Source organism: Macaca nemestrina, chromosome 9, assembly GCF_043159975.1.
Source record: "Macaca nemestrina isolate mMacNem1 chromosome 9, mMacNem.hap1, whole genome shotgun sequence".
Taxonomy (NCBI): Eukaryota; Metazoa; Chordata; class Mammalia; order Primates; family Cercopithecidae; genus Macaca; species Macaca nemestrina.
This window is the reverse complement of record NC_092133.1, coordinates 21,261,610-21,274,751: the sequence shown is the minus strand read 5'-3', so window position 1 is coordinate 21,274,751 and position 13,142 is coordinate 21,261,610. Positions and strand designations below refer to the sequence as shown.

Genomic DNA, 13,142 nt, shown 5'->3' with positions numbered 1-13,142 from the left:
AGGGAGGGAGAGGGCCACATTTATCACAGTCTGTCCATCTCAACTGATGTCTTTCTTTCTTGGTTTTCTGTTCGTATAGAACCTAGGCAAAGAGCACTTCAGAAAACCTGTGGTAAGTTTTCTTCTGCCTGAATTTGAGCCTTGCCATTGTCAACTCTCAAAGTTCATGGTAGAATAAGCCCTTGTGCTTCCTCCTCCAGCCTCCTAGCCCAGAAGACCTTAGCATCATCTGCTTCACCAGTGGGACCACAGGTCAGTGCCCATGAAGCTGAACCTTAGACCCCTGGTCAGCCAAGAACATGATTTCAATTCTTGGCCTCTGGTAGGCTGGTAAATATTCCGTCTAATGAGCCCTATCCTTAGGGGCTCACAGCCTAAGGCTTCTAAGTGTGAATTCCCAAATGGAAAAATATAAACATAAGTAAATAAACTTCATTTGGTATACTGGGAGCTGTTTACATTCAATAGATTTCAGGGGTCTTAAAGATGACATCAGAAAGTCCTTTCCTCTGCCCCCACCAACCCACCACTCTCTTGATTTGACACCACTGGGATGGTTTCATTCAATCAAGATAACTCAGTGATAGTTTTCCATAGAGGGCTTCAACCCCACCCTACATCCACCCATCTGTTAGAATGCTTAATAGTTTTTAATGTGGTCCATCATGGTCTACAGTTATATTCATTCTAGTGTGCCCAGTTTATAGTGTTTATAACCATATTACTAGATAATATTGGTAGATCTGGAATTCCAAACATATAAATAGCACAAGATGTGGGGTGGAGGGAGAAGGAGGGTTAACTTGAATTTTTCTTTGCAGCTGTGCATCTATCTGAAATCACGGCTGTGCTCCGTGTAGTAGTAGAAGGCCAATGATGCATTCAGCAGTAGAATCTCCGGGGGAATTCATTATTCTAAACAGAGGCATATACCATCCACAAAAAGACACAGTGACAGGAAATGCTCTTGGCCTTCTGGAATAAAACCAATTGAATCTAGTTTCTTTCAAGGCCAAAGGCTACCTATTAGTTACATAAAGTATCTTTCTCTCCACCTCTTATTTCCTACAGGTGACCCCAAAGGAGCCATGATAACCCATCAAAATATTGTTTCAAATGCTTCTGCCTTTCTCAAATGTGTGGAGGTCAGTGGTCAATTGAAAAAGAGGCTCTCATTAAAACGTGAATCTGTCATAAGATTTTTATTTTTGAAGTTAGAGCAGGCAGACACACATACACACACACACACACACACACACACGTTAAAGGCCTGAGTGTGGACAAACACCAGTGTGTTCTTTGTCTACAGGACTGTACATTTTCAAGCCTTGGTCTTTTAGGATCACTGTAAATTTCTACACTATATGCAGTTCAAGGCATCTCAGATCTACACAGTGTACCACCTATACAGCTGTCTGTGGTAGTCCTGGGAGGAGGTAGTTTTAAAAACTCCATTGGAGATGAAAGTTGCCATGAATCTCATGTTGCCTTCTCTTGCTTCCCTCGCCTACATAGCATACTTTTGAGCCCACTCCCGACGATGTGACCATATCCTACCTCCCTCTGGCTCATATGTTTGAGAGGGTTGTACAGGTGAGTGTTCTATGTTCCTAGCAGTATATGGCAAGGGGGTCCTGACTTGCTATCATATGTTTATTCCAAAGGCAGCTGCACAGTATTTACTGTCCTCTCTCTGGTGTGAGAGGTGCAGGCAAGGAGTTGGCTCACGGGAGCTCTAATCGTGGTATGACCCTTCATTTCCTGCAGAGCCTTCCTCTGCTAAGTCTGCATGTGTCCGGGAGGATAGTACATGCTTCTGCCTTCATGGGGTGTGTGAGTCTAGTGACATCACAGCTAGGAGCTTACTATCTGCCCTTAATTCTGAGCTGACACAAGACGTTGTCTTCTTTTTAAATTTTATTTTGGTTAGAATTTTTGAAAAGATCTAGGATTAGAGAAAAGGAAGTTCCCCACAGAGGATCAGGGAAGGAGCATTTGATCCACATAAGGTATGAGATGTCCCCCGTGAGAGTTTTTGCACCACACCTGAGTGTGTAAGGTGGTGCTGTCAGCATTGTGTGCACTGGAGGAGGTCTACTCTTCTGTGAGTGTACTCCAGGCTTTTCAGGCTATTTTGAGGCTGATTTGAGAACCGACAGCCGTGTCAGTCTTTCAAAAACACAGGTAGTGTGGTTGGAAAGTTCTCTCTCTGCTCCTCGCTACCCCCAAATGCCTCTTCAGCCAGCTCATGGTTGATGCCTAAAATGCCAAAATGCAAGATTCAGTTCTTTGGGCTAAAGTAATGTATCTGATTCATAAAAAATTGATTCTAAGAAACCTTAAAAAATATTTTAATGTAATTTATGAAATTGGGCTGGTCTTACGATTGAAGGCAGGTTCTGCTTTAATTGGCAGTGCTTTCTTAGTGCCACATAATGAATTGCGTTTACAAAGGATGATTGTCTTAGAGACTGTCACACAGACCTGTGGTGGAGTCTGGGGGTCCACAAAGTCTCAATATCTGTCTCATCTGTCATGCCACCACAGCAGAGATAAATATTCATCCTTTTTGGGGGGAAGGCTCTCAGAGTCCTGAATTGGCGGGGAGGTGCTGTGTAAGGAAAGTGTCTGTGTGCCTTAGCCCACTTCCCAAATTCCTTCCAAGACAGGTCCCCACTAAAGGGGTTGTTTGCCTCTAAGCTCTATAATTTGGTTTTGTTTTCAGACTGTTGCGTACTGCTGTGGAGCCAGAGTTGGATTCTTCCAAGGGAATATTCGGTTGCTGGCTGATGACATGAATACTTTGAAGCCCACATTGTTTCCCACGGTGCCTCGAGTCCTTAACAGGATCTACGATAAGGTACTAACTTTCCGCTGAAGGGACTCTGTGACTTCGGCCTGCATGAAGGAACTCTGTACTACTATGAGATTTACTCCACCTCTACCTCCACCCTCTACAAATATCTACGTAAAGCCATGTTTACAGGTCAAGCTATGAAAAACCATTATAAATACAATCCCTGCCAGGTACAGTGGCTCACTTCTGTGATCTCAGCACTTTGGGAGGCCAAGGCAGGCAGATTACCTGGGGTCAGGAGTTCGAGACCAACCTGGCCAACATGGTGAAACCCCATCTGTACTAAAAATACAAAAATTAGCTGGACGTGGTGGTGAGTGCCTGTGATCCCAGCTACTCGGGAGGCTGAGGCAGGAGAATTGCTTGAAGCCGTGAGGCGGAGGTTGCAGTGAGCCAAGATCGCGCCACTGCACTTCAGCCTGGGCAACAGAGCAAGACTCCATCTCAAAAAATAAATAAAAATAAAATTTAAAAATGAAAAATAAATAAGTACAGTCCCCTTTTTCTTGGGCAAGATGACTTGGACCTGATCTGAAGAAAGAGCTTGACTCAGAGACTTATGGAGCCCCTCAGGGTTCAGCAGACATCTGGGGAAGCTGTTCCCTTGCTGAAGTGCCAGGCCTCATGATACACATTTCAGAGGCATCCTCTCATTGAATCCTCACAAAATCATAGTAAATCATACTTACACCTATTATTTCTAACTTATGACGAGGAAAATGAGCCTCGGAGGTTAAATAACCTGCCCAGAGTCACATTCAAAAGGGGTAAGGCAGAATCAAGCTTTCAGTAGTCTTGTTTCAGTAGTCATGTTAGCGAGTCATGCCGATGACTAGCACTGCTCTATTTTTCATTAGAAATTACAGAATGGTGATTCCTGTAATTCTGTCTTCCTCTTGCATTCATTAGCTGAGATTCTTCCATAAAACCTGGCGAATATTTGATTATTTTTATTTATCAATCTTCAGAAAAATGGATTTGTGTCTCAGCAATCTTCAAAAGTAGCCAATGAGATTTTCTCTGTGTATTTTTAGGAATTCATAATTTTCAGATTTGTTTTTTAAATTTCAGTCATTCTTTTTTTTTTTTTTTTTTTTTTGAGACAGAGTCCCACTCTGTCACCCAGATTGGAGTGCAATGGCACGATCTCGGCTCACTGCAAGCTCCGCCTCCTGGGTTCAAGTGATTCTCTTGCCTCAGCCTCCTGAGAGCTGGGACTATAGACGTGCACCACTACACCCATCTCATTTTTAAAATATTTTTTAGTAGAGAGGGGGTTTCACCATGTTGGCCAGGCTGGTCTCGAACTCCTGACTTCAAGTGATCCACCTACCTCAGCCTCCCAAACTGTTAGTCTTTCTTCTTGATCTTCTTATTGCCCCATCTTGGCAGTTGGAAACCCTCATCAAGTTGCTCGGGTGACCTTTTGACAATACCCCTGTAGCCTCTGATTGCTTCCTTGGTTTCTGGCACAAGTTGTCTCAACCTCATCTTGTATATTTCTCACCCAATTGTTAGATTGTCAGATTGCTTCAAGGAGCTGTCAAAGCTATTTGAACCCAGGCAATATAGTATGTGATGATTCCTCAGGCTGGGATCCATGAGGAAGTAATACATGGCCATTCTTCACATGCTTTGGAACCCTCCCCCACCTCCCCAACCACCTCCGAGATTTTAACACTTCCTTTCACTATTAGGACTCTCAGCAGATGCTAAATGGGCTCCGGTGACAGGGCAGGCGGTGTTCTAGCAGAACTGATAACAATTCCAACAGTTTCTTACCATGCTATGCAATTATTAGATTTGGTTGTTATTATGGTTTTTGTTCATATGTTGTTGTTGTACTTTTTTTATTTTTCAGAGATAGTTATTGTGTAGTTAATACCTAATACACAGTTCACTTCCTGAATGTATTTTTAAAATGAAGGACTTTATTAGCACAGGTCTCTAATACTAACTCTTTATCAGTGACTTGTTGAGGGAGGGTGAGTCTTGTGAATGTTGAAGAAAGATAAATCTCTTTTAGATGAGGGAGGTTTCAAGAATGACATGATGCAGGAAGCATTTGAGCATGGATCTTGGAGAGAGATTATGACATATTGGTACAATGATAATGTTATAGGCATAAGAAGATGCTTATGTCCTAGAGCCCAATTTACATTAGAAGATAAAAATTATCACCCCTGCTTGGCTGGAGGCCCAAAAATGGGGGTGTAAACATGGAAGATGGACGGAGAGGGATTCTCCAAATTTTGAACAAGAAAAAAGACTTCAATTGCCTTGAATCTGACTTCCAGTAGGGTGGAATCTTGAAAGCCAGCTACAGAGTTCAGGACTAAATTTTGGAAATAAGGGGTCACTTTGAGCTGTACTTGGGGAAGCTGTCCTTTGGCAGGAGTGTGGTTGATGGAACATACAGTCACAGTGAGGCCACAGTCAGGGAGACCAGGGAAATCATGTGAGCTGGAAAAATGGTGTCAGAATTAAGCCCAATGGGAAGAAATAATTTTAGTAGGAAGAATTAAGTCCGGCCGGGTGCGGTGGCTCAAGCCTGTAATCCCAGCACTTTGGGAGGCCGAGACGGGCGGATCACGAGGTCAGGAGATCGAGACGATCCTGGCTAACACGGTGAAACCCCATCTCTACTAAAAATACAAAAAAAAAAAAAAAAAAAAGTTAGCTGGGCATGGTGGCCAGTGCCTGTAGTTCCAGCTACTCAGGAGGCTGAGGCAGGAGAATGGCATGAACTCAGGAGGCGGAGCTTGCAGTGAGCCGAGATCACGCCACTGCACTCCAGCCTGGGTGACAGAGTGAGACTCCATCTCAAAAAAAAAAAAAAAAAAGCAGATTCCTAGGCTGCCCTTTGACCTACTAAATGAAAAGCCCTAGAGGTGGTGCCCATTGAGCTGCTGTTTTTTTGTTTGTTTTAAATCTAGTACCCCCCAGGTGACTTTGTAGGCAGTCCCTCTTTATCTCAGTTGTCAAGTTGTTTCCCAAGGACTAAAAATTGGGGCAGTAAAGGGGAGGACTGGAGCTTTGCATTAAGTTCACTTCTTTCTGAGCATGGCCATAATTCTCTGGGCTCATCATTATTCGCAATCGAGTTCATGAGTGTGAGACTGTGAGACCACTTCCTTATGAAGCTAGAACACACTGTTTCTTGCTGACTAATGGCCTTGATGAGTATCTCCAATAGGTTTCCAACTAAAAGGAGCTATCACTCTGCAGGTACAAAATGAAGCCAAGACACCCTTGAAGAAGTTCTTGTTGAACTTGGCTGTTGCCAGTAAATTCAAGGAGCTTCAAAAGGGTATCATCAGGCGTGACAGTTTTTGGGATAAGCTCATCTTTGCAAAGATCCAGGTAGGTTGGACAGGTCCCGGACTGAAGCAGGCAAATACCTGGGCTGCCTTCTGACTCCACAGACCTTGCTTTTCTTCTGTTGCTTGAGCGTCACTTTAGCTAGAGATCCTTTCACACTTTTTGTCCACTGCTTTTTGAGATCTTTCTTGTACTACTTTACTACTAAAGGGAGTAGGTTTAAAAAAAAAAAAAAAGAAGCAGGCTGAGTGTGGTGGCTCACACCTATAATCCCAGCACTTTGGGAGGCCTAGATGGGCAGGTCACCTGAGGTCAGGCGTTCAAGACCAGCCTGACCACCATGGTGAAACCCGCTCTCTACTGACAATAGAAAAATTAGCTGGGTGTGGTGGTGGGTGCCTGTAATCCCAGCTACATGGGAGGCTGAGGCAGGAGAATCGCTTGAACCCAGGAGGTAGAGGTTGCAGTGAGCTGAGATGGCACCACTTCACTCCAGCCTGGGCAGTAGGGCCAGACTCTATCTCAAAAAAAAAAGAAAAGAAAAGAAAAATCTTTTATTTAAGTTCTAGCACTCTCTCTTATTTTCTTTGGTGGTCTGTTGAGATTATAAGCAATTTGAGGGGCTAAAGAATACAAATTATTTGAGAAATATATGGCTTCTGGTCCCAGCTATAGATAGCGATGACAATAATAGCTAACATTTTAAGTGCTTTTCTACAATCCAGACTGTATTCTAAGTGCTTTGTAAATTAACGTGAGAATTGATATCAGTTTAATTCTCATAACAACGCTGGACAGGCTATTATACCCACTCTACAGTAGAGGATGTTGAAGCCAAGAGAATAGGTTTTAGTATGTCTTTTGTTTCCACTGAACAGGCCAGCCTGGGCGGAAGGGTTCGCATAATCGTCACTGGAGCTGCCCCCATCTCCGCTCCAGTCATGACATTCTTCCGGGCAGCAATGGGATGTCAGGTAAGCCAAGCACCTTCTTTGAAAATAGGCCAGTTTACTTTTGCACAAACAAGCTCACTGTTTAAATAACAATGAAAACAACTAAAAGATACCAAAATGAAAGTCACCTAAATTCTCAAAATCCAGAGAAAATATTCTTCTCATCATCTCTTCAGGCATCTGTGTAGAAACCTTCACATAAATAAAACTAGTGCTCTAAAACACTTGTTAACATTGCTCCTTGTCAAATAAAGCTCAGCATCATTTTAATGATTTCTCAATAATTTATTGAATGTAGTTGACCCTTGAACAATGCAAGAGTTAGGATTGCCTACCCCCACGCAGTCAAAAATTCATGTATAATACTTGACTCCCCGGCCAGGCGCGGTGGCTGGTGCCTGTAATCCCAGCACTTTGGGAGGCCAAGGCAGGCAGATCACGAGGTCAGGAGATAGAGACCATCTTGGCTAACACGGTGAAATCCTGTCTCTACTAAAAATACAAAAAAATTAGTCAGGCGTGGTGGAGGGCCACTGTAGTCCCAGCCACTCAGGAGGCTGAGGTGGGAGAATGGCGTGAACCCGGGAGGTGGACCGTACAGTGAGCAGAGATCGCGCCACTGCACTCCAGCTTGGACGACAGAGCAAGACTCCGTCTCAAAAAAACAAAACCAAACCAAACAAAAAAATTGACTCCCCAAAAACTTAACTACTAGTAGACTATTATTGACTAGAAGCCTTACCAATAATATAATTAATCAACATATATTTTGTATATGTATTATATACCGTATTCTTACCATAAAGGAAGTTAGAAAAAAGAAAATGTTATTTAAAAAATCATAAGGACGAGAAAACATATTTACTATTCATTAAGTGGAAATGGATCATTATAAAGGTTTTCATCCTCACTGTCTTCGTGTTGAGTAGGCTGAGGAGGAAGAAGAGGAGGGGTTGGTCTTGCTATCTCAGGAGCAGCACAGACAGAAGAAAATCCACCTATCGGTGGAGCTGTGCCGTACAAACCTGTGTTGTGCAAGGAAGGGTCAGCTGTACTCAAATAACTAATCTGTTAATGGACACTTGAGTTGCTTATGATATTTTTCATTGTTATAATCAATTAATCATTAATCTAGAATAAATCCACGCAAGGGATTACTGTGTTAAAAGTGTATGTCTCTGTGTGTGTGTGTGTGTGTGTAATAGTGTATATTATCAAATTTTCTTCCAGAAAGATGTTTGTTACACATTTCTGCAAGTACATCAGGCCTTATTTGCCCACGCTCTTGCCAGTGACAGACTTTATCAGTCATTTAGATATTAGCTAATCAGATAAATGAAAAATCTTATTAAGTTTTGTTTCTTTTATTTATACCAAGCATCTTTCTATTGCTTACTGACATGTGTATTTCATCCATGAATTATTCTATTACTTCTTTATAGAAAAACAGGCAAAAGATAATTTGGTCCTTTTTTATATTTCTAAGAGTTCTTCACAGAGTAATACAGGTTGAGTATCTCCCTATTTGAAATGCTTGGGACTAAAAGTGTTTTGAATTTTGCATTTTTTTCCCAATTTTGGAATATTTGCATTATAAAACAGTTGAGCATTCTGAATCTGAAAATCCAAAATCTGAAGTGCTCCAAAAAGCATTTCCTTTGAACATCATGTCGGCACTCAAAAGGTTTTGGATTTTGGAACATTTTGGATTTCAAACATTTGGATTAGAATAGTCAACCTGTAATATTAACTTTTGTCGTATTGGAAAGATTTTTCCTAGTCTCATCATTTTTGCCCTGTGTTTTGCCATATAAAAATTTCCAATGTTTTTATAGTCAAATTAAATAATCTTTTATATTTGTAGGTTTTAAATTGCTTAGACAGGACTTCCTAACCCCTGATACTTTGTAAGACTATTTCACCCTTACTTTCTGGCAAACTTACCATTTTCCATTTTTTCCATGTAAGTCTCAGTTCCACCTGAAATTTGTGCAAGTGCTTGGTCATGCACATTGTCTCAATTTTTACCCAGATGGATAGTTTATTCATTCAACCAGCCATGCAGAGCATGAACAAAACAGGCACAGACTTTTCCTCATGAGTCCCCTATCTGTATAACCACAATCAAAAGAGACTCCAGATTGATGCCAAGGCCTGAGGCCCTGTAGTCTTTCAAATCAGTATCCTCGTAGCCATTTTTAATATTGTCCTTTCCTTAAGCCCCTAAAACCAATAGATCGGCAGGTTCTGTTGCTAACCCCCTCCCAGAAATGTCTTCTTTAAGCCTTCCTCTGTCTCCCAATTCTGCCTATCACAGGCCACACCCTCCTTTGCAGCAGCCTGTGAACTTGTTTCCTGCCCCCAGCCTCTCTCCAATCAAGATTATCTTCTATACCAGGGTTTGGCAAATTGCAGCACAGGCTAAAACTAGTCTGCAGCCGGTTTTTATTTTTAAAATATTACTGAAATACAGCTATGTCCATCCATTTACATATGGACTGTGGCTGCTTTCGTGCTATGTTGGCAGAGTCAAGTTTTGAGTCAGATACCAGATGGCTCACAAAGCAGAAAATATTTACTATCTTGGCCTGTACAGATAAAGTTTGCCAACTCTTGTTTTATATCACAATGGGAGCTATTTCCCTTAAAAAATGCTACTCCCCTTCTTCAGTTCCTTCAGTGATGCTCCATTGCTCAGGTTGAAGTTCAATTGCTATTGGGTTGACCATCACTTAGTGAATAACTTACATGTTCCCACCTACTTGAAATGCTGCATTTTCTTTCCTTTCCTTTCTTTCTTTCTTTTTCTTTTCTTTTTTTTTTTTTTTTGAGATGGAGTCTTGCTTGCTGTGTCACCGAGGCTGGAGTGCAATGGCACAATCTCGGCTCACCGCAACCTCTGCCTTCTGGGTTCAAGCGATTCTCCTGCCTCGGCCTCCTGAGTAGCTGGGATCACAGGTGCATGCCACCAGGCCCGGCTAATTTTTGTATTTTTACTAGAGATGGGGTTTCACCATGTTGGTCAGGCTGGCCTAGAACTCATGACCTCAGGTGAATCTCCCGCCTCGGCCTCCCAAAGTGCTGAGATTATAGGTGTGAGCCACCATGCCTGGCCAAAATGCTTTTTCATGTAAAGTTCTATACTTTGGTCTATTTCCAGACCCTTTTGGTTTCTGAATGGCCAAAAGTGTTGGTAGTAAATACTTTGCAGCTTGGGTATGAGTTCAAGGTTTTTTGTTTGTTTTGTTTTGTTTTGTTTTGTTTTGAGATGGAGTCTTGCTCTGTTGCCCAGGCTGGTGTGCAATGGCATGATCTCAGCTCACTGCAACCTCCTCCTCCCAGGTTCAAGTGATTCTCCTGCCTCAGCCTCTTGAGTAGCTGGGATTACAGGCACCTGCCATCATGCCCAGCTAATTTTTTTTGTATTTTTGTAAATATCGGGTTTCACCATGTTGGCCAGGCTGGTCTCGAACTCTTGACCTCAGGTGATCCTCCAGCTTCAGCCTCCCAAAGTGCTGGGATTATAGGCGTGAGCCACCGCCCCCTCTAATTTCAAGGTTTTAAGACACTAAGTGGTCTCGAACACCTAGAGACCTTGGTTTCCTCATGTCTTGGCCATAGCACATGGCCAGCTCACACTTTATCTTGAGTAAATCTACAAGCTCTTCTTTGGTTTCCCAGGTGTATGAAGCTTATGGTCAAACAGAATGCACAGCTGGCTGTACATTTACATCACCTGGGGACTGGACATCAGGTAAGTCCTCCATCTGCTGGGCAGGAGGTGCCATGGTTGGAAGAAAGGCTCTAACTGAACTAGGACTTTGGAGTTTAGATAACCTCAGTTCTCTGGACTAATGTGGCAAATGCAAAATTCAAGTATTGGGCCCAGGCCTGCCTACCTTGGCTAGTGTGCATTGGTGCCAGGTGATTTTTCAGTCTTACTCTTCTAGAGTCAAGTCATAAATATCTCAGAAATATGCCTGGAATTATCACCATGCAAGAGTTTCTCAGCTGATTCTGCGTGGTGTGTTCTAGGTCACGTTGGGGCGCCCCTGACTTGCAATTATGTGAAGCTGGAAGATGTGGCTGACATGAACTACTTTTCAGTGAATAATGAAGGAGAGGTGGGTAGGTCATGCCCTGTGGTCAGACAATCATGGTGGGGCGGTTTATATCAGAAGGAGCAAATAATTGTAAGCAAACTTGGATTTGGCCCCTTTGAGATCTTTAGCAAAGAATTAAGCACTCTGAACTTCACTTTCCTATCCCCTGTAGTGGAGACTAAGATCTGGTGCTCTTCACAGTGTAGTGGAAGCCATCAAATGATTTAAGGGGGAGCAGATGTTTCATAAACTGCCCACGCTGGGAGGAGCAGCCTTTGCTATTGTCACCACCTTGTATGTCTGCTGTGCAGATCTGCATCAAGGGTACAAACGTGTTCAAAGGATACCTGAAGGACCCTGAGAAGACACAGGAAGCCCTGGACAGTGATGGCTGGCTTCACACAGGAGACATTGGTCGCTGGCTCCCGGTGGGTATATCGTCAGAACTCCTGGAAGTCTGTGCTAATGGACTGGGAAGAACAATTTGCTTATAGCAAGAGGGGCAGAAATGCAAGCAGGTTAATCAGCTGAGGCAGCTGGAGGGGATTAGATTTGTACCCTACCTGGCTTATGACTTCCTCATACTATCCAGAGAAGAACATACAGACTGAGTTGGTGGATCACCTGAGGTCAGGAGTTCAAGACCAGCCTGGCCAACATGGCGAAACCCCGTCACTACTAAAAATACAAAAATTAGGCGGGCCTGGTAAATGGGCACTTGTAATCCCACCTACTTGGGAGGCTGAGGCAGGAGAATCCCTTGAACCCAGAAGACAGAGGTTGCAGTGAGCCAAGATTGTGCCACTGCACTCCAGCCTGGGTGACAGAGACTCTGTCTCAAAAAATAAAATAAAATAAAACAAAAAATAAAAAAAAGAACATACAATTAAAAGAATCTAGGTTAACTTGTAACTTAAAAGTTAAAAAAAAAAAAAAAGAATATAGGCTAGAAGTCAGGAGATTTGTGTTCTAGTTGCAGCTCTTCCATGGACCAACAATATGAAATTCTGAGAAAGTAATTTAATGTGTGAATAGGAGCTGCCAAAGCTAGAATTTTATAGAGATGCGGTCTCGCTGAGTTGACCAGGATGGACTCAAATTCCTGGCCTCAAGCAATCCTCCTGCCTTGACCTCCCAAAGTTCTGGGATTACTGGTATAAGCTACCACACCAGAAGTACCGCCAGAGACTACTTTCGGTATTTTGATCACACTGTTATCGAAGACACCAAGATGTAGACCAGTTGAAGTGTTTTCTTCCTGCCTTATTCCTTATCAAATATACCACCAGCAAGCAGTAAGTCAGTGATCCTAGCACTGTTTTTAGACCCAAACTGAAGGTGGGATTCTTTAATACATCAGGTAGACCTGGACATAAGAGTTGGCATGGGTCCCCTGCAATGGAATAGATTTGCTACCAGCCAAGGAAAAATTAGGTGACTTCTCCAGAAAAGGAGTAGGGAGATGTACTATTCTGTCCTTTTTTCCCCCGCCCCTTAACTTTTCTTGAGGCAGAAGTTGTCGTTTGAGGCCAAGTGTGGCGACTCAAGCCTATAATCCTAACACTTTAGGAGACTGAGGCGGGAGGATTGTTTGAGGCCAGGAGTTTGAGACCAGCCTAAGCAACATGGCAAGACCCTGTGTCTACCAAAACAAAACAAAAACCCAGAAAATTTTGGTTTGATAACGCTGTTGGTCCACAACTTTTGCCTCTTATGAGTGTCTTGGGATAAGTATCCTCCCTATTAATTCACAGGCATATCAAAACAAGGAAGAAGGATTTCTAAATCAAGTGTTTGCAGAGGCTAGTGTTTGTCTCTCATTGACCTTGACAGCCCCTTTCTGTGGAAGATACAGGGACATATTTTTAGCATAGCTTGATGATAATTAGCAGTAATTGCTATTTTTAT

General features: G+C 42.7%; 1 protein-coding gene across 4 annotated transcripts in view; it reads left to right on the top strand.

The window, feature by feature from the left end:
- The window catches only part of LOC105466832 (acyl-CoA synthetase long chain family member 5), a 77,403-nt gene that overhangs the window by 60,108 nt on the left and 4,153 nt on the right, over positions 1 to 13,142 (top strand). For all 4 annotated transcript variants that reach the window (XM_071069147.1, XM_024788574.2, XM_024788575.2 and 1 more), the window contains 10 exons: positions 80 to 112; positions 201 to 252; positions 1,072 to 1,145; positions 1,516 to 1,593; positions 2,726 to 2,860; positions 6,086 to 6,220; positions 7,057 to 7,152; positions 10,813 to 10,885; positions 11,167 to 11,255; positions 11,546 to 11,662. In XM_071069147.1, the coding sequence (XP_070925248.1) occupies positions 80 to 112; positions 201 to 252; positions 1,072 to 1,145; positions 1,516 to 1,593; positions 2,726 to 2,860; positions 6,086 to 6,220; positions 7,057 to 7,152; positions 10,813 to 10,885; positions 11,167 to 11,255; positions 11,546 to 11,662 (882 nt within the window). The remainder of the gene's footprint in view (positions 1 to 79; positions 113 to 200; positions 253 to 1,071; positions 1,146 to 1,515; positions 1,594 to 2,725; positions 2,861 to 6,085; positions 6,221 to 7,056; positions 7,153 to 10,812; positions 10,886 to 11,166; positions 11,256 to 11,545; positions 11,663 to 13,142) is intronic.